At 38.8% G+C, this 19,334-nt stretch overlaps 1 protein-coding gene across 1 annotated transcript in view; it reads right to left on the bottom strand.

Moving 5' to 3' along the window:
- Positions 1-19,306, bottom strand: part of PDE6D (phosphodiesterase 6D) — a 37,742-nt gene extending 18,436 nt beyond the window's left edge. Inside the window, exon 1 of the mRNA XM_016134708.2 lies at positions 19,064-19,306. Within this exon, the coding sequence (XP_015990194.1) occupies positions 19,064-19,113 (50 nt within the window). The 5' untranslated portion in view covers positions 19,114-19,306. The remainder of the gene's footprint in view (positions 1-19,063) is intronic.
- Positions 19,307-19,334: the final 28 nt, after the last annotated feature.

The raw sequence follows: 19,334 nt of genomic DNA, 5'->3' as shown, positions 1-19,334 counted from the left end.
AAACCACCCGCTCCAGCCACCAAAGTGGTTCAATCACCGACCTTTCCCTAGATGTGACGCCCTTCCTTGAAACCTTGTTTTAATGCTTTTCCTAAGCCTCATTTCCCACCGGAAACACCCTTTCCTTCTTACAGCTCTTTATTCTAGCATCCTTTCACATTTAGTTAAGTCCGTCTCCTCCCACCAGTATCCAGTGTGGCTGAAGCACAGGCGTGGAGTCTCACAGCCCTGGTTATAATCACGGCTCTGCTGTTTAATAGTTGCGTGACCTTGGGCTTAGTTTGCTTTGACTCACAAATGTAATAAATGCTTATATGATTTTTGTGAGGATTCAGTGAGAAGTAATGTATGTAAAACTATAGAACATAGTAACTAATCCCTAGATTACTGTTAATATTATTGTCTAAATCACTCTTTTCTCTTGGCATAAATTCTTTCTTACTAGCTGGTAATAGCTTGTGTGTATTGTTACTTTATCTCTTACATTTAAACTTTTTATATTTAGGTCTTGTTTCCTCATACTTTATCTCATTAACACAGGGTGTGCCAAGCCCTGTAGAAGGTACTTTACATAAACGAAACTCCATGAGTTTAGGTATCATTACCTCTATTGCTTCACTTTCCGGGTGGGAAAACTAAGTTTTGAAGGTATTAAAACCCTCACCCAATATTAAACTAAATAGTGGCATGAAGATGCAGGTGATTTTTTAATTGACTTTTATGATCGAAAACAGCCTGTGAATGATCACCGGGCAGTCCTAATGGACCAGTTCTATTGCTCTCCCCTTACCTGGAGATTTTCCCCAGGGAGAACTGATCACTGTCACTAGATCTGGCTTCAACATCACTCCCAAACAGCCTGACTGAGCCTGCGCTTTCCTCCAGGGACTGCCATGACCCATGACTTTCAGAAAGAATGCATACTAGAAGCTCCATGTTTTGTTGTAAGAAGAGGGGGAAGATCATTTCCAGAGTAAGAAATCATGCCATCAGGTATCAAGAACAAAAACCAGGTTTCCATCAGCAAAAAGCATCTTTTATCTTCCTTTAGTTTTCTGAAGGGAAAAAAAAAGAGTCTCTTAATAGAACAAACCTTCTGAGCACAAAGGAGGCCAACTTTTCCCAAAGGGAACATTTAAAAGAGTGTGAGTCTTAAGAGTCAGAAAGAAAATCCTAGAGGGCATGGGAAGAACAGACCCCATTCCAATTTATCCTTTACTCTGATTCATTACATGAGAGTACAAACTTTTTTCTTTTTTTTTGTAAAATTAAAGGAACACGAAAATGAACCATTATATTAACTGATATTGCAATTATGTTTTCAAACTGATTTCCAGTGGAATCATTACACATTAGGCCTCTTTAGGAGTCTATAGTTTCCAGGCTGCGAAAAATCATGGCCTTTGTGCTAAACCTGCAAATTTTAAGTTGCTAATTCTCAAACTGTTTTGGCTGATAAACTTTAAAAGAAGTCCAAAACAGCCAAACAAGAGAAACCTACAGCTATACAACGAAAAACAATAACAAAAAGCAAACTTCTCATGTCCAGGAAAGTTAAAGGCTTAAAGGGTAAAAACAAAAGGTTCATCTACTTGGGAAATAAACATGCCTCCCCTGCTCTACTGCCTCTAACTACCTGGGATACTTTAGAGGTCAGAAGCAGCGGAATATGCGCCCCCAGCAGTAGGGGACAGCCTGCAACCTGCCTTTGGAAGTCATAGATCTGATAAGGGAATTGTACCCTGAATATAGGAAGAACCCTTACAACTCAATAATAAGATGATTCAATTTAAAAAATGGGCAAGAATCTGAGACATTTCTCTAAAGATATACGAAAGGCCAATAAATACATGAAAGATGCTCAAATCGTTAGTCATCGGGGAATTGGAAAACCACAATGCAGTACCACTTTACACCCTCTAGGATGGATATTACCAAACAAAGACAATAAAGTGTTGATGAGGATGAAGAAAAATTGGAACCCTCATACGTGGCTGGTGGAAATGTAAAACGGGGCGCTACTTAGGAAGAGTCTAGCAGCTCCTCAAAAGGTTAACCACCGAGTGACCACACAGCCCAGCTATTTCACTCCCAGGTTGTGCCCAAGAGAAATGAAAACACGTTCACACAAAAACTTGGCATTACTTATAACATCCAAAAAAGCGGAAGCAACCCAAATGTTCATCGGCGGATGAATGGATAAATAAAATGTGGTATATCCACGCAATGGACTACTTATTATTTGAAATTAAAAAGGAATTAGGTACTGATATATGCTGCCACAGAGAAACCTTGCAAACACTATCCTCAGTGAAAGAAGCCAGTCACAAAGACCACTTATTCTATTGGTCCATTCGTATGATATATCCAGAATAGGCACATCTGTAGAGACGGAAAGTAGATTAACAGTTTCCCATGCCTGGGGTGGAAGGGCGGGGGACATGGGGCGCGACTGCTAATGGGTACAGGATTTCTTTTTGAGATGGTGAACTATTCTAAAAGATTGTGTTGATAGTTATACAACGCGGTGAATACACTGAAAACCACTGAACTGTACATTGTAAATGGGTGAATCGTATAGTATGGTGGATAGATTATATCTCAATAAAATTGTGGTATAAATATTTAAAAAAGAATTATAGTGCTATCGAGGCCTTCGAAATTAACAAAAGGGTCATACAATATTTCAAAAAGCAAAAATTCAATAAAGAATCAGAGAGACACTTAGTAAGCTTGTGAAAAAGGGGTCGGTAGGAATACAAAGAATCTAGCACTAAGATGAAATATATTCTTGGCCTAAATCTACTCTGAAAAATAAAAAACCAAAACACATTTTATGTCAACTATATCTCAATAAAACTTGAAAAAAAAACTAAGGAGACTCTAACACAATCTGTTCCACCTTTTTTTTTTTTTTTCTACAGTTTTATTTTATAAATGACAAAAATATGTCTGGTCTACACATGAACTCTTTAGATGTATCAAAAGCTTAATAGTAGTTATATAGATATACCTTCCACCCAAATATACCTTCCACCTTAATGTTTTCTAAACCACTGGTTTAATGATTAAAAAATATATATAGAATTAGACTATCAAACCTACTAAGGCCATCATTGAAACCCATTATTCATCTGCATAGCACCTTACAGTTTATAAATCAGTTTTATACATACTATCTCTGCTGATCCAGATAGATGGAGCAGGCATCATCCCCATTTTAAAGAAAAGCCTCAGAGACGTGAACAGGCTTATTCAAAGCCTCAAAGCTAGTGAAAAGTAGAGACGGATTAGAACCCAGATGTTGCTCTAACCCACCTTCTAAGTTTTTAAAGAAATCACTCTTGTATAGAATATTCTTTCATTTTACTACAATTTTTTAATTTTACATATACTTTTTGAAACAATTTTTATTTATTTAATTTTAATTTTAATTTAATTTAATTTTATTAACACCGACAGCACCTGGTATTCCTAGGTGGTCTCCCATCCAAGTACTAATCCAAGTACTAAGCAGGCCTGAACCTGCTTAGCTTCTAAGATCAGCCGAGATCTGGCACATTCAGGGTGGCATAGTCGTAGACTAAAATAATTTTTAAATAGTAATTTGGTACATATTGAAACATAGTTTAATATATAGTATAATACATGTTCTACATTAATCTCATATATTTCATTTTTTAAAAATCAAAAAACTGTTACTAAAGATGAACAAATTCCCAACTGACTACCACAACTACTTTTTGACTAATGGTTAAGAAGTCAAAATAATGCTTTAAGGCAATAACTTTGCTAAGTAACCAAAAATCAAAGATGTGTCTCATCTATTTAATTTACCTAATATATTAACATCAGTGGCAAGATATTCTTTTTTAATTTGTGCTTTTGCATCTTACTTAAGATGACAGAGTATCAAAATCCAGTATCATTCTGAACATAAATAAATGTGGTCTAAAAATTTAATCCCCAAATTTCGATGAAATTTTAGATAGAAGTTTTCATAGTTATGTTCCTTCCAGAATGTCCATAATAGTCATCTACTTTACAATTTTTAAACATTGGTGTTAAGTAATGATCAACTTAAAATTGATTAAAAAAAAAAAAAAGAATAAAAAAAGAAAGGAAAATAAAAAAAAAAAAGGAAAAGAAAAAAGAAAAAAAAATCAAGTTAACCCAGATCTAGATATGACCTAAGGGATTTGAATTATACCAAGGCTGAATTGGACATTTCATTTATCCAACATTTACTAAATATTTATGAGTATTAGCCTCAGGGCTAATGATTAATAAGACAAAATCCCTGTGCATGTTCCCTGGAGTTCTCCCCCAGGTAGAGAAAACCACCAAGTAAAAGAATAATTACAATGCAACGTGAGAAGGACTATCTGTAATGAAGACTGGTACAAAGTACCATCTTCGGCTTGCTGGTGATCTGGTCTTGTGAGATAAGATAAGTATCAGTGTCTAAAACATGCCTCCAAAGCCGAATATACACTCACAAACCTGTATCACCTTTCAATTCTGTGCCATACCCAGGTGTCTTGTCCCTTCCTGATTTGCATATCCAAACAAGATAGTCAAGGTTGATAGCACTACCTTCTCAGGTTAAGGCGCAAACTCAGATGAAACACTACTCAAAGGGAACACACATCCCTAGTCAACATGTACAGCTCCTGAAGTCTTCAGGTTGTGAAGCACCTGGGAATTTTTCTCCTCAGAAAAAACGCTAAGTTTAAAAGCTCTGTTAGTCAGAACTACAATTCTGTGAATAAAATATTAAGCCTATTTCTCTGAAACTAAAAACACCACATGTCTCAACCTTTTATATACAGATTCTGGTAAAGAAAAGGTTAAATGAAGTAAAAAAATGACAAATTGAACTTTTCTCCTGCAGAGTAAGCTACTACGCATCTTCAAAAAGGTTCTCCAGCTACAGAATGTACCTCCTTTCTTCTGATTGTGAAGAGAGACCATTAGCAAAATTATTCTCTTCCCATATAATGCAATTTGAATGGGTTAAGGACAGAAGAGTTTTATAGGCAGATCATTTTTTTTCTTTTGAAGTTGTAGAACTGGTATTTATTCTGAGGATTGGGAAAGGGGATGAACTTGACTTTCTTTGATTACAACAAAGCTTGGTCAGCTATACACCACTGAAGTCCTCTAAAGATTTTCTGGCTTTCCATGTTATAATGTACATGATTTGATTAACTTGATTAATGCAGAGGAAACTCAAACTGTAAGAGATACTAGTTGTCCTAAAGCACAATTCCAACTAAACTAAAAGGATTTGGAGAGGAAGTTTAGAAATATAAGTCCCTCCAATAGGAAACAGGTTGCAATCCAAACATCATTAAGAATTCCCTGTGGTGTAGCATCTTCTGGGACAGTGAAGTGAAACTCTATGTGTTAGGTTTAAGAGCTCAAACAAATGCTGGTACTTGACTGATGACAGTTGCAAAAGCCTCTGAGAAGGTCTAGTCTGATCTCACTTGAGTTTTGACATCTCCATCTAAACATCTCCCCTCTGTGGACAAGGAAAGCTTCCAAACACTAAAATTTTCCAAGAGTTACCTGGCCAGTCTCTCAAAGACCCTAGTCAGCATGTAAACATACTTTTTAAGGTGAAAATCCAGTCATCCTGGGTCAGGATCACTTTACACAATATAAAAGCCCGTGTAAATGATATTTAATGTTATGAGAAAATATTTGCAATATACTGATATGCAAAAAAAAGATTAAAATTAAAAAGCAGTTTATAAAACATAGAGAACATGATTCCTTTTATTAAAAAGCATTTATACACATGTGAAGATTCTTTACCAAAAGAATTCATGACTATTAGAGGAAGTTTAGAAAACACAGGACAAAAAAACCAAGAAATAGCTATAATCCTATAATCCAGAGATTACCATTTAATATTTTGGTGTCTATATTTGTCTTGCACTGACCGACATATAATGATGTTCTAAGAAACTAGGGCAAATTATAAGGTTCATGCACAAGACTGGTTCTCAGCTTTGGCTGCATATTAGAATCACCTGGGGACTATTTAAAACTTCCAATGCCTGGACCATCCCCAGACCGATTAAATCAGAATCTCTGGAGATGGAACCCAGGCATTAGTATTTTTCAAAGTTCTCCAGGTGATTATACTGAACAGCCAGGATTGAGAACACTGCTTGAGCAAAACATGATTTATAGCAGTGTTTTCTTAAACTTTTATGTGCATACAAATCACATGGGGATCTTATCAACATATAGATGCTGGCTGAGTAGGTCTGGGATAGGGCCGGGGATCCTGTATTTCTGACGAGCTCATATGTGATGCCTATGTTACTGGCCCAGGGGCCAGACTTCGAGTAGCTTTTCCGTTTCTGGGAAAGAAAACACTTTCAAAGAATGAAAAGAAAAAATTATAGACATTGAAGACCATATTCTATATCACCAGACAGGAAGGGGTGGTCTACAGGAAAGGCTGGAAATATTGTCCACCTTTTCCCTGGCCTTATACTGTCTGCAATTAAGTGAAAAAGAATTGATACTGGGAGTTAAAAGATGTTTGTAGGAAATAAGATTTTAAGGAACTGAAAGTTTGCAATCACAACACAGTTTTCAGGGGGAAACAGTCATTCGAGCTTAAATATTTTATATGCACAGAGGAGGGCAAGAAAGCGTGGGGCAGAAGAGAGGTGGGCAGTGAGAGAAAAGATCAAATGTTTACAATGCTGTTATGGAAAAACTGAAACCCTTGGCTACAGTGCTGGAAAAGGATAGAGAAACACTCTAAGGGGACCTGCAGAATTTATTTCTCTGCTGAAGACATGTTTGGGATCTAGCACGGCTAACAAACTGAAGTTGGTGTAGATTAATAACCTCCTTCCAGCTCCCTCCTGGGGACATGGAAGAGACCCCAGGAGTACACATGTCCCCTGGCAGTACTTTAGGAGCCAACAACAAACAATGGACTCTTTGCCCAAATGCTTCTCTCTGTGTTCAGAGAGAATAAGAAGCTCAAACATGGGGTCTCTTTGCAGCTTCTTGGCAATACGCTTCTTCGAATTTCTAAATTTCGGAAGATATATAATGAAAAAAAAAAGGAAAAAAAAAAAAGATATTTTTTCCCCCGAGGGCTTTCCTATGGAAACTGGAAATATTTAGCATATGTTTTAGAGTGACAAATTAAATATTTAATATAAAAATATTCATAAGTCACCATCAGAACTTTATGCCTCCAAAATAATTTCTAAAAGCAATAAATAGGAAAACTTTCATGTAAAATTATCTCGAGTGATTATATGAATCAGCTGGTATACTTTATGGGATATTCCTTGTCAAATGGGGCATATCTAAGTAAATTTCTATTTAAATGAACAGAAGAAACTAAAGGGGAAGACTTTACTAAGAAATGGAAAGAATCCTGTTGTCAGATGATTCATGTGACACATCTCTTGGGTATAAAAACCTTTGGCAGAAACACACATAATCATGACAATACCACTGATCTTTCTATTCGGCACTTATCTACTGTATAATGATGATGGCTAATATGTACTTCATGCCAGATATTGGCTAAGTGCTTTATCCATATCTTAATCTTCACAACCCTATGAAACAGGTATTATTATTATAGCCCTTATTTGGATGAGGAATCTGTGGTTTAGAGATGGTAAGTATCTTGCTCAAAGGTCACAAAACCATAAGTCATAAAGTTGGTTTGTGACTGCCTGATTTAAACATCCATTCTCTTAACATTCATAGGATATGATCAGCTATCCTGTATGCCTAGTCTGTGCCAGGGAGAGACCGGGAGATCGAAGATGAACAGGTCATGATCCCTGAGCTCATGGTATAGAACCAGCAGTCCAGTCCCTCCAGGGCATGAGGCTAGAAAGGCACTTCCAAATACCGCAGGATACAGGATGCCTTTTGGTGCTTGGAATGTCAGCTCAGATTATGCTGCTAGTGGATTCCACAGGTCAGGACTCATTTACTTTTGGGGTTTCTGATGCTTGGTTTTTAATTACATATCATTGATCGGTAAAAGACATATTTACAAAGAGGACATGTTACATGACTAGAAACACTATTTTCTAGGTTAGGCAAGCTTTCCAGAAATTACTGAACCACATCAAACTACATAAAATCAATAAAGCCACAACAATGATGATTTAACAGATCTAGTACCAGTTGAGGAGTTGGTCTTTTCTACATTTTAATGGTAAGTAGTGTTGCCATTTGACGAATGGTCCAGTCAGGACTGGGAGAACAGAAATCAGTCCAAAACTCAGGTTCTGGTCTGTCTTCCGAGTTTCTCTAAAATCTCCAAAGGCCAAGGAAAACCCCATTGATTGTATTAGCCTAACATTGGCTATAAAGGTCAAAAATTCTTAATCTATGGTTCATTACGAATGCAGACAGATAAAGTTCTAACTCTTGCATTTATCAGAATTAGTTTCCTAACAGTGTTGTTTAACTTGATACTTGCAGACAATATAAGGCCAGGAAAAAGGTGGACAGTATTTCCAGCCTTTCCTGGCATCTGGCTATGTTTATCTCTTAAAGCTAGTTCTCAAAAAAAGAGGAGACAGTGAAAGAACTAATACTTGAGTAACTCATTCAATACATATGCCAAGCACTACACTAAGAGCTCCTCTTTTCTATTTTTAAGCTTATCTCATTTAATACTGACCCTCACATGAAACAGTGGTGCTCTCAGAAGCTGAATACCTTTCCTAGGAACTCAGAGCTGGTAAAATAACATAGCTAGAGGCCTGTGCATGGTGCATACTCTTGAAAAGAAAGTGGCTTCAGGCAGCCGCAGGGTCCAGAGTATCTTGGTGAGGACAGGCCTCCAGCGCTAGAAGAGCTGAGGGAACTAATGAGAGGCTGGGAAAGGCAGGCAGATACCCAAATATACTATGAAAAGGGTTTGTTTTTTTGCCCTACCTAACAATGTTCTCTTGGGTTATGGTAGTAGAGAATGAGGACGATGTATTGAGTTATTGATGCTGTACTGATCTACAATGAACACAAAATTCTATTTAGGATAATAAGACTGCTCTATTACAAATTGCATTCAACATTAGTTAAGTATACATATTTCAAAATAATTTTCAAATGCAGCTATGTGTTTGAATATTAAAAAGTAGACCACCTGCTTTTCTATCCCCTGAATGATACCATGATTCCCTCTTATTTGAAGGGGATTCAGGATCTTATAATTTGCTTTTAAGAACTAAAAATTTGCTCTGTTGTAAGCAATCTTGACAGAGAAAGTGTTTGCTACAAAGTTTTGGATAAAAAGACTTCTTGCCCTATTCAGCTAATCTTCTAAGAAGCCACACAAGGAAATGAGGAAATCTCAGGCAGGAAAAACATTTGGCAGCCTGGTCCATATTACAACATAGAGAGACTCTTTGAAGAGCAGGGGTAAGGTTTTGAAATCCTAGCCAACTGTAGATTTGCTCGAGAGCTAGTTAAGATAAATGGATTGACATTTTTCTAAAGACATTTAGAGTAAGTTTTACATATTTGGCAAGATCAAAATGAACATATCTCAGAAATTTATGTAAGTGATTTCCTAGTATCCGTTTGCCTCGCTAGAGAGCCAAAGGAATGACATTCAGATAGTGACGAGAAACAGTTTTATGTGGGGGGTGACATTATTGTAGTACTCTTTACTTTCTCACTTAATCATTTCTCTCCAACTCTCCAAAGAGAGCTGCTACTGTCATTTTTTCCTTCCTACTCCCATAATCATGCTAAACATCCCATTCACATATTTATTCCCCAAACATGAACCGAAGTTCAACTGTGTATCAGGCACAAGTTGTATCGGGGATTACACAGCTGTGATACTCAAAATGTGGTCCACAGATTGGTGCTGGTCTGTGAATCCATCTACCAGTCTGTGACAAGATAAGTGTTCAAAAATTTTAATAGCAGAGTAATTTGTTGATTATAATAATAAAAATTTCTGACTTTTATTTTGTATTATTTTCTAATAATTCATTTTCCTTTATTTTCATTTTCATTCATTTAATAAAAATATTAGAAGGATTAGAAGTAAAATTTGGTTCTTTACCAGTGATAGTGTAGGCATTGTTCTAGAAGATAGAAAGACCTCTGCTCTTGACACAGTCTGTTTAATCCTATGCGAGTGTACAATAAGAAAAAGCTTTTCCAACCTCAGCCATACACATTTCTGAGGAATATATAAAGTTTAGGCTTTGTAAACAGATTTGGGAATGCTGATTTCTTAAAAAAAGGTTACAAGTTAATAGAAAAGGGTGAGATTGGAAGGTAGTGTCAAGTAGAAAGGACAATTTGGTACAGAACAGGAAATCAACAGGCTACCAGGAGGGCAGCAGGTATAATAAATTGCTATAAGCCTGGGGTAAAGAAGTCAAGAGGGTAAATCAAGGCTTATAGGAGGAAGATAATGAGTCTGGTCTGTGCTATCCAGTCCATTCTTCAGAGTCGCCTTCTACTCCAGCCCCTAGATGCCCTCTATCCTCCAGCCAGGCCTAACTGGTGCACTTCCTAAAGACATTATGCTCTTGTGCTTCAGTGCTCAGCACACACTGCTCCCTCTGCCTAGAACGAGCATCCCACTCTCCAGTATTCTCCTTAAAGATCCAGTGCTAACGCAACCTCCTCTCTGATTGTGGTCCCCAATATACTCCAGGCAAAGCTAGTTGATCCCTCCACAGTGCACCTGCACACTTGTTTACATCTGCATCACAGTACTTAACAGAATGTACCATACATTACAAGTTTGCAAGTCAAATTCCATTGGCAGTATATTACTTATTCTTCCTTCTCAGTGCTCAGCGCCCCATTGGAATTCAAATAAGTGCGGAACCACACTGAGTACCAGAGAGCAACTCAGAGGGGTTGATTAGAAATCTCTTTCAGGATGATCAACCAGAAAGCAAGGCTCACTTAAGAGTGTCTAGAAGCCAAACTAGAGGAGCACCTCATTCAGGGTTCAGCAAGCTGTGGAAAGAGCACCTTAGAGCTAGAGCTCAGCAACAAAGAAAAAAACAAATTAACCAACCCCCCAAACCTCATTCTCCCTAAGGAGAGAACAGCTAAGTCAGTCAGCCAAGTTGCAGGTAAAAACACAGAATTTAAAAGCTCATTCTGCATTAAGTTGAATTCATGAGTTGGCAGAGTACTTATAAATTATATATGGGCATGTGGTTCATTACCTATAGACTGAGTGAGGAACATCAAGGTAAGTAGAATTTTGAGGCAAAGTGGCTGATTAAGCACATAATGATATATGCTAATGTCTACCATGGCAGACCAGAGCAATATGAGTCAAAGCTTCAATACCAAGGTCATAGACATGAAAAACTTCTCCCTTCACATTCCTCTGGGGCAGAAGCCGCTGGAATGACTACCAGTTTAGTGATATCCTAAGCATTTTCATCATAGGAATATCTTTCTTTGCTCTGCTTTCCTAGTTTTTTTTTTTTCCCCTTCTTGTTACGCTTTTGAATACTCTGCCTTTATGGTCTCCTCTCAAACTCTCCTCCTTGCTCACTTTCTGAACTCATTTCCTTCTCTTATTCCCACCTTCATGAATTTTTAAGTATCACTTCTGTCAAAGCCCTCCCTCTAGGCTTCTCCTGCACTAGCATTGGTTATACAGAGCATCCTGCCTTTTAGTACATTCTTAAAAAACCAATTCTAATTCATAGACATTTAAACATCTTTCTCACCCAAAATTTTCCAGTGATTTTCCTTGTGGTATTTTTTCTATTTATGAGGGAGAAGGTGAGAAAATATAAATGGTTTCCCCAAGAAACCAGGTTTCAGTATCCTTGAAACATAATATGCAGCACTGTAATCAGTGGTGAGATCCCTATGAAATAATACTCTAGCCCTGGCAAAGGTACTGTGCTTGGAAAGCATACAATCAAAATCCAAACTGGCCTGGGAAACAGTGGAGGTAAGTAATTTAGTAATGAAAAAAAGATCACTATTTGAAACATAACACCATCTTCTCACTAGCAAAGTCAAACAGTGAAACAAACCTTTCTTTTTCTAGGAGGCCTATTATTCTACTGATATGTGCTGTTACGTGCCTGAAACTGGTCAGAAACATGCTAGACTAATAGACATATCCAAAGAGATTCTTAGAGACTCCCTTTGCATTTTTATTTGCTTCCCAGAACCTCCTGATTGATGAAGAGATAATACAAGGCTCTTTCCCAAGGGCGTGTTCCCAAAAGGGTTAGGTAAGCCGCTGTTTCTCATATGTGATTTGAAGGCAAGAGGATAGTGCCTTGAATTCTGTCAAAATCCAGTCACAGATCCCCGGATTTTGCCTAGTTTTTAAGAATGCTAAGTATTGAGAGGAAAATCAACTTCCTAAAGTTACAACTCTCTTAATAAAAGCAAAACCGAAGATGATTCTGGCTTTCAAATGGTACGTACGTATCATGTAGGAAGCTTCCTTTGCTATCACTTCCCAGACGGTAAAAAGAGGCTTCAGATGCCTAAACTGGAGTAAAAAACACTCACTAACACTCTGGCTTTACCGACACCATGACACCTAAAAATCTGCAAAACAGAAAGCAACCCTGAACTTAAAGGAAAGATAGATAATTGTTAACAATGTAATAGTAAGTATAACCCATTTCTAGAGCAATGATTTTTAAAGTGAGTTGGCATATATTATTTCACTCATTTTGTAATATCCCTACAAGGCATATGGAGCAAGCATTATCCTTCTTTAATAGATATTGAGTACCTTGCACAAAGTTGGATAGCTTAAATAAGTGATTTCCATTCTTTAATAAAATCTCTCTACTTACTCAGACCACTCCTCTAATCTCTGCTTTCCTAGGTCACCAGATTTCTCGGTGACTTTGCTTCTTCATCTATTATCCATTTTCTCATCTTGGCAGATTATAGATTGTTTCCTCAAATATCTGCTATTCTCAAAATGATCACCATTGACCTGGTATCATGGGACTCTCAGTAGAGTCTCAATTATTCATTGAGTGAATGAAATTTCCAGCAATTCCAAGGATTTGTTTTTGCTTTCATTCTTCCTCATTCTTGATCCCAACTCCCCTCTGGAACACTCTCTTCCCTCATTCTCATGCCTTCACTTTCCTTCCTCACAGTTACTCTATAGTATCTGAAAAGTTAAACTGCTCAACACCTACTCACCTTTCAATCCTATTCAAAAGACAATCCTGAAGTCTTCTGCATGCCTCCAGCAGTAGTCATCCTTTCTCTGAGGTTCCATAGCACTTTATACTACTAGATACTTATCATATTGTATTCTGATTGTTATTCTCTTTTCTCTCTCCCTTATATAATAAAAGTTCTTTGGATATGAAAACTGGGTTATCATCTTGTATCTTTTGGGTTTAGCGGATTACCTGGCACTTACGATCCTGCCAACAAATGCCTGAGTGACTAGTAAGTGGCAGCACTATGGCCAGAGCTCTCTGCCTTTGCTCTTCACAGAGAAGGTGGCTCAAAAGCAAAGGCTTATGGTTACATTTTTCATCTCTTATTCCATGAAAATTGTCAGGCTAGATTCTCAGAGTCACTCCCTTTTTAAAAATCTTTCATTTAGCAGGAAACTGTCCATGAGCCATCATTTCCAAACAGAACTGTCACCCAGGTAGTGGTGCCACACATGGTCTAGTTATGACAATCCTGTGATTTGCCTCTGCTCTTGCTCCACCAAGTGAGGGCACAGGGATCCATCTGCAAGCCAGAAACTGAGTCCCTGCCCAGAACCAAGTCAGCTAGTACCTTGATCTTGGACTTCCCAGCCTCCAGAACTGTTGAAAAATAAATGTCTGTTGTTTAAGCTGTCAGCATATGCTACTTTGTTTTACCAGCTCTAGTAGACTAATACATGCTGCTTCAATACCTTCTAGAAAATGCCTTTTTTTTAGGTAACTGTTATTGTTAAAAATTTCTTCCTTATCCCAGGCTAAACCTTGCCCTCTAAATCTGAGAGCTGAGAGAAAACAAAGAATATAGGGGATATAATCACAAGGAAAGAGAGCAATTCTTAAGTGAAAAATAAATGTGACTTAAACATCACAGAAAAATTTTAAACTCAAAATCAATAATACGGTAAAAAAATTAATTCCCCGGAGAAGCATCATGGTATATCATAGAAAATAACAGTTTATAGAAAAACAAACCAAGGTTTAAATTAAGGTTCTGCCTTTATCTGAATGATAACCTTATCAGTCCTTAATTTCCTACCTTTAAAGTGAGGGTAATAATGTATAGAGTTGTGGTGATATATCAAAGTCCTTTGAAAAACTGAAAAAGATGCAAGAATGTCAGATATTATTAAGTCATCCGCTTTCTTCTGTGGCTATATTTATACTATTATTCATGTTAGAGTTATTTGTGTTTAGTTCTCTGGACTTTATCTAAATTCAGAGGCAGTAACTGCTTTCCATGACTCTGAATCAGTGGATCCATAATGCACTATATAAAATACTTCACCAATAGTAAATACCTAAGAAGAGTTGTCTGAAAAACAAAAAGGAAATGATATCTTGCTTTAATTACATCAAATCATAAAAAAATGTTTTGCCTGTTTTAGGTACTGTTCATGGCTCAATAGAAATACCTGCTGAAAAGAATCCTTGTTAACTCAGAAAAGTCATCTCCAAATCAAAGAACTGCTGTGTTGTAAGAGGATCTGAGTCCTTCTGGAGAATAGCTACCCTAACACCTTATCTAATGCATACATAATTTCCCTCTGCAATACTCCTGATGGACGGACATCCACCTGCTGCTTAAAATACTTTCTAGAATTTTTTCCTGTTTTTTTTTTTTTTTGGCAGGTAACTCTAATTGTTAGAAATTAGGCGAAATGAACCCTGTCTCCTGTGACTGCTATCCTTGAGTCTTGTTTCCTCTGAGAGTTGCACGAAGCACATTCAATTCCTCTTTAGAACAGTTTTTTAAACTTCAGAAGAGAATACTCATGTCCCTTGCCAAACTTTTCATCTTCAGGTTACAACTCCTCAGTCCTCCAGTCCCTCTCCTCTGGATCAGTTCCATTTGCTGTGTGGCCCTCTCGCTGTACCCTAAACGAGTTCATGTGTTTTTACAGTGGGACTATCACCTTCTTTGCCATAAAATATGTGTTTCTTTAGTCCAATCCACTGAAATCTTTATGGATATTGGACTGAAAAAAAATATATATGCTTTTCCTCTCAGCCTCAAAATTATCAGCAGGTCAAAAGTAAAAAAAGAATGTTCCTCTTAAAATCTTGACAATCTGAGTTTCAAGCATTCAAGCAATCATTGGAACAGTCAGATTACTAGACAAGATGGCTCTTAAAATACCTTTCTATGATGCTAAAGCTTGGAATAGGAAGTTTTATACAGTCAGAAGTCAAGTCCTCCTCTGTCATGGGGATTTGTGGGTGTAGAGTGCTGACAAAGGAGGTCTGTGATTCAAAAGTGAGGTCAAGCCTAGAATGAACCTAGAGCTGCCAAATCACAGCACCACTGCTAGCCCTTTATCAAATACAGTGATGATGTAACCAGAATTTTCCATAAGAGTCTTACCATGTTCTGTTCCATTTTTCCAGAAGTTATTATGCTATTTCACTATAAACCATATACACAATCCTGGAAAGAAATTTTAAAGGTCTGAAGAAGACTATAAGTATTTATACTCCAAATTCCTCCCCAAAATGCAAAAGTAGGAATGCCTATTTAAAAATCCTAAATAACACGATCAGTAGGACATTATATTAATTTAATTCATTAAGGATAACGATAACAACTTCTCAAGAACCATTCCAGAGGTTCCTGGAAAACAAACCAATCACAATTTACGCGAAGTCCATGACTAGACAATCTGTGATCAACATGTTCACTGGCTGAATGGGTGGTGTACTTTGGTTGTTTTCCCAGAACTTGGGCTGATAGACAAAGACTATATCTTAGGAAACCATAAACCTCAAACTCATTTGTAACACTTGGCCAAGGCATCTAAAAGACAATACAGTCATTCAAGAAAATTTCAACAGTCTACTATTCTTAATAAGAAAATCTAAGTGACTAGAAGATATAAAGCCAACTTTTTTTGACTGGAAGTAAAGACAAAGATCAAGGTGTTATAAGAAAGATGATATGGGAGATCCAGGACTAAACTATGGAGAAAAAATGCAAAGGCACAAGTGAAAAGTGTTTTCAGAAACCTTTCAGAAACTAGTTAATTTTTTTTTTTTGTTAATCTGCTGTAAATTGAAATGTGATCAATTCCTAGAAAACAAGATAAAATATCAGGTACACATCAATGCTTATTAGCTAAATCATTTCTTCAAAGAGGCAAAACAGAAATATTATAGTTTCTCAGTAAGAAAAGAGAATAATAGCATGAAGGCATTGGTTATATCTCAGAAAAATAAGTGGCTTTACAGTAATATTAACACTACTGTAACAACAGCAGTTAACATTATTACCTACTTACTATGTGCCAGGCACTGTACTAAGCATTTTATATGTAGTCTCATTTAATCCTCATAATAACCCTTTGAGAAAATGATATGGATACTGAAACTCAGAGTTTGAATGCTCTGCCTAGGGTCACAATAACTCTATGAGATAGGTACTATTTTTATCTCCATTTACAGTTAAGGAAATTGAGTCAGTGGTTAAAGAGGATGCACAAGGACACAAGACCAAGAGTGCAGGTCTGGGATTCCTGGTAGAGCTCTATATACAGTCCAGCACAGCTCTCAACCACTCTCCAGGGATCTAGGGATCCAGGGAAATGCAAATTAAAACAAGATATCACTTGTTGTTCAAACTGGTCCAAATTAAAAAGATCAACATGGTCAATGAGCAAAATTAGTACTGTCAACACTGTTGGTAGGAGAGTAAAACAGCGATTGTGTGTGTGTGTGTGTGTGTGTGTGTGTGTGTGTGCAGTAAAAACTCTTCTTATAGGAACAGATACTCTAAACGAAAGTTCAGAAAACAATGTAACCAATAAAAGGTGGACAATAGTCAGGTAGTTTCTTAATAAAACATTAGTTTTATTTTTCCTGAAGGTAGTAGCAAATTCTAGAATTCCTTTCCTTTTCTCTTTTAATTCTCAGATGCCAATAAAGGTTACCAGAGGATGAGCATTCCATTGCTCCCATGCTAACTTTTATGTGGCTGCTTCCCTTGTAATTTAATCAGCCCCAGCTCAAACTTTTCCTGAAAGTCTGTTTCTTGACCCACTAATGTCATCACTGAATTGGTCAATTCACCTTCCCTTCAAGTGAGCTGAGAGACGTTCTTTTGCTTTCTACTGTTTTCCATATTTGTCCCTTAGCCTCTTCCTCAAGAGGTTCAAGAACCAAGACTGAAGGTGAGAAGCTCAAACTTTCCCTTCTGCTTTGTTTAAAAGTCATCAAAAAGACCTCACCTTGTTTTTGGCAAAACATTAATTCCAATCCAACAAAAATGTTGATTCTGAACTCTCTCAATTCTCCATAGTCTCTGGTTTACTCTCTACAGTACACATGTTGAGTAACAATATGCATTACTTAAGGGAAGAATAAAATCCATGTCATAGCTTTTCTAACACTCCAGCCATCTCATTTTACTTATATTATGAAGAGAAACATGGAAAGGCACAGGGAGCTGTTAAAGAGGTAGTTACTAAACTTCACTACATAAAAATACTGAAAGTTTATCGTGAGTGGCATTATGCAAAGGTGATAATGCCTTCCGCTTTTTAAAACAAGCATAGCAGCAGGTCAGGTTCCATTTGAAAAATTTCATCTGTACACCCAAAATGTCCTGCAACTCTTTTGCACTTGTGTGCTAAAATTGACTACCAAATTGGTTTCTGATTGTGACAAAACCACGAAAATTTGCAGGGGTGAAATGGGCATCGTGAAAACACACAGGCAGCTCAGAGAACAGCGCTTTACAAAACCTCCAGGGGAGAAGCCCTAAAGTGGTGACTGCGTTTTCACTGAGAGAGGAATTTAAGAATGCTCAGTATTGTATGCATAGGATGTAAGAAGAGATTAAGATCAGCAGGAAAATGCCAAATTGGAATGTACAAGATTGCATTTTTTTTCATCCACATTATATGGTTGCAGATCAACACTTTATTAAAACATGACGCTTTCTCACTACATTAAGGAGAGAGGGTTGCACAACCGGCACCACAACAGGCCCGAGGGAGTGGCATCTATATCCTACTAGGTCCTACCGTGTCCCCATCCTAATCCAATGATTGCTGGACAGCTCCACCACGTCTACGCGATAACCGCACAAACGCGAGCGAAGATACCTTTGCCGAGAATCCCAGGGCAAACCCCAAACACCTCAAGGCATCTCACGCACAAGTTTAAGGTCCTCATGCCGCTGGAAAGAAAATTGGGGGGTTGAGGGGAAAGCAGCGACCGTCCGATGCCTCAAAAGGCCAAGGCAGAGTTAAGGTGACGGCGATCTCAGACTTTTCTCCCCCCGCTTCCTCTGCTCCAGCCCTGGAAGGAGCCACAAGTGAGGAAGAGAAGTTGTGGAAACAGGACGTGGAAACAAGACGGGGGTGGGAACCCAAGAGAGTTTAACACAAGCATTTGCGTTTGTCCCACACAAGGTCACTCGCTCCAAGTCACTTAACCCTGCTCCCTCGGGGGCTTCCCGCCAAAGAGGCTGCTGGCCAGCCCACCGCGCCCCCTCGACCCTTCCCTGCGGACCGCAGCCCCCTCCCGGCCTCTGGGTGCCGGCCAGAGCTGGGACTCAAGCTGGCCTCCCCGACACCCGCTCCCGACGGCCGGCGCCTCTCCCACCCCAATTCCGGGGCTCCTCCGCCTCCACCCCGCCGGGCTCCCGTCAACGTCCCCTTCCTCACTCAGGACGCCCCTTTCCCCGCCTCCAACGCCAGGTCCCGTCGGGGGCCGGGGACGCCGTTCTCTTCCTCCCTCCCGCCGCCTCTCTTCGGGCGCCCACCTGGCGCAGCCCCCATCCCCGGCCAGTCTCCTCAGCGAGCGGCCGCCTCCCAAGTCCTCCCGGCCCCGCCCCGCTCCCGGGCGGATACAGTTTGAAGCCCCTCAGGATCTCCCTGGCACGTTCGTCCTTGGCTGACATGATGCGGCGGCAGCCGCCCGCGGCTCTCCCACGCTGGCCCGGCGGAGCCTCGCAGACGGTGCCCCGGAGCCGAGGACTGAGCTGCAGCCCGGCCTGGAGACCTCGGGCGAGCAGCGGCAGCGGCCAGACCCGGACCGGCCTCTCCCTCCACTCAGCTCCCGCTCCTGATCCCTTCTCCTTCCCCCTAGCCTAGGAGCGCCCGCCCCGAAGCCAATAGAAAG

Source organism: Rousettus aegyptiacus, unplaced genomic scaffold (genome assembly GCF_014176215.1).
Source record: "Rousettus aegyptiacus isolate mRouAeg1 unplaced genomic scaffold, mRouAeg1.p scaffold_m13_p_2, whole genome shotgun sequence".
NCBI lineage: Eukaryota > Metazoa > Chordata > Mammalia > Chiroptera > Pteropodidae > Rousettus > Rousettus aegyptiacus.
Note: the sequence above shows the minus strand (reverse complement) of the source record. Positions and strands in the feature narration are given on the sequence as shown.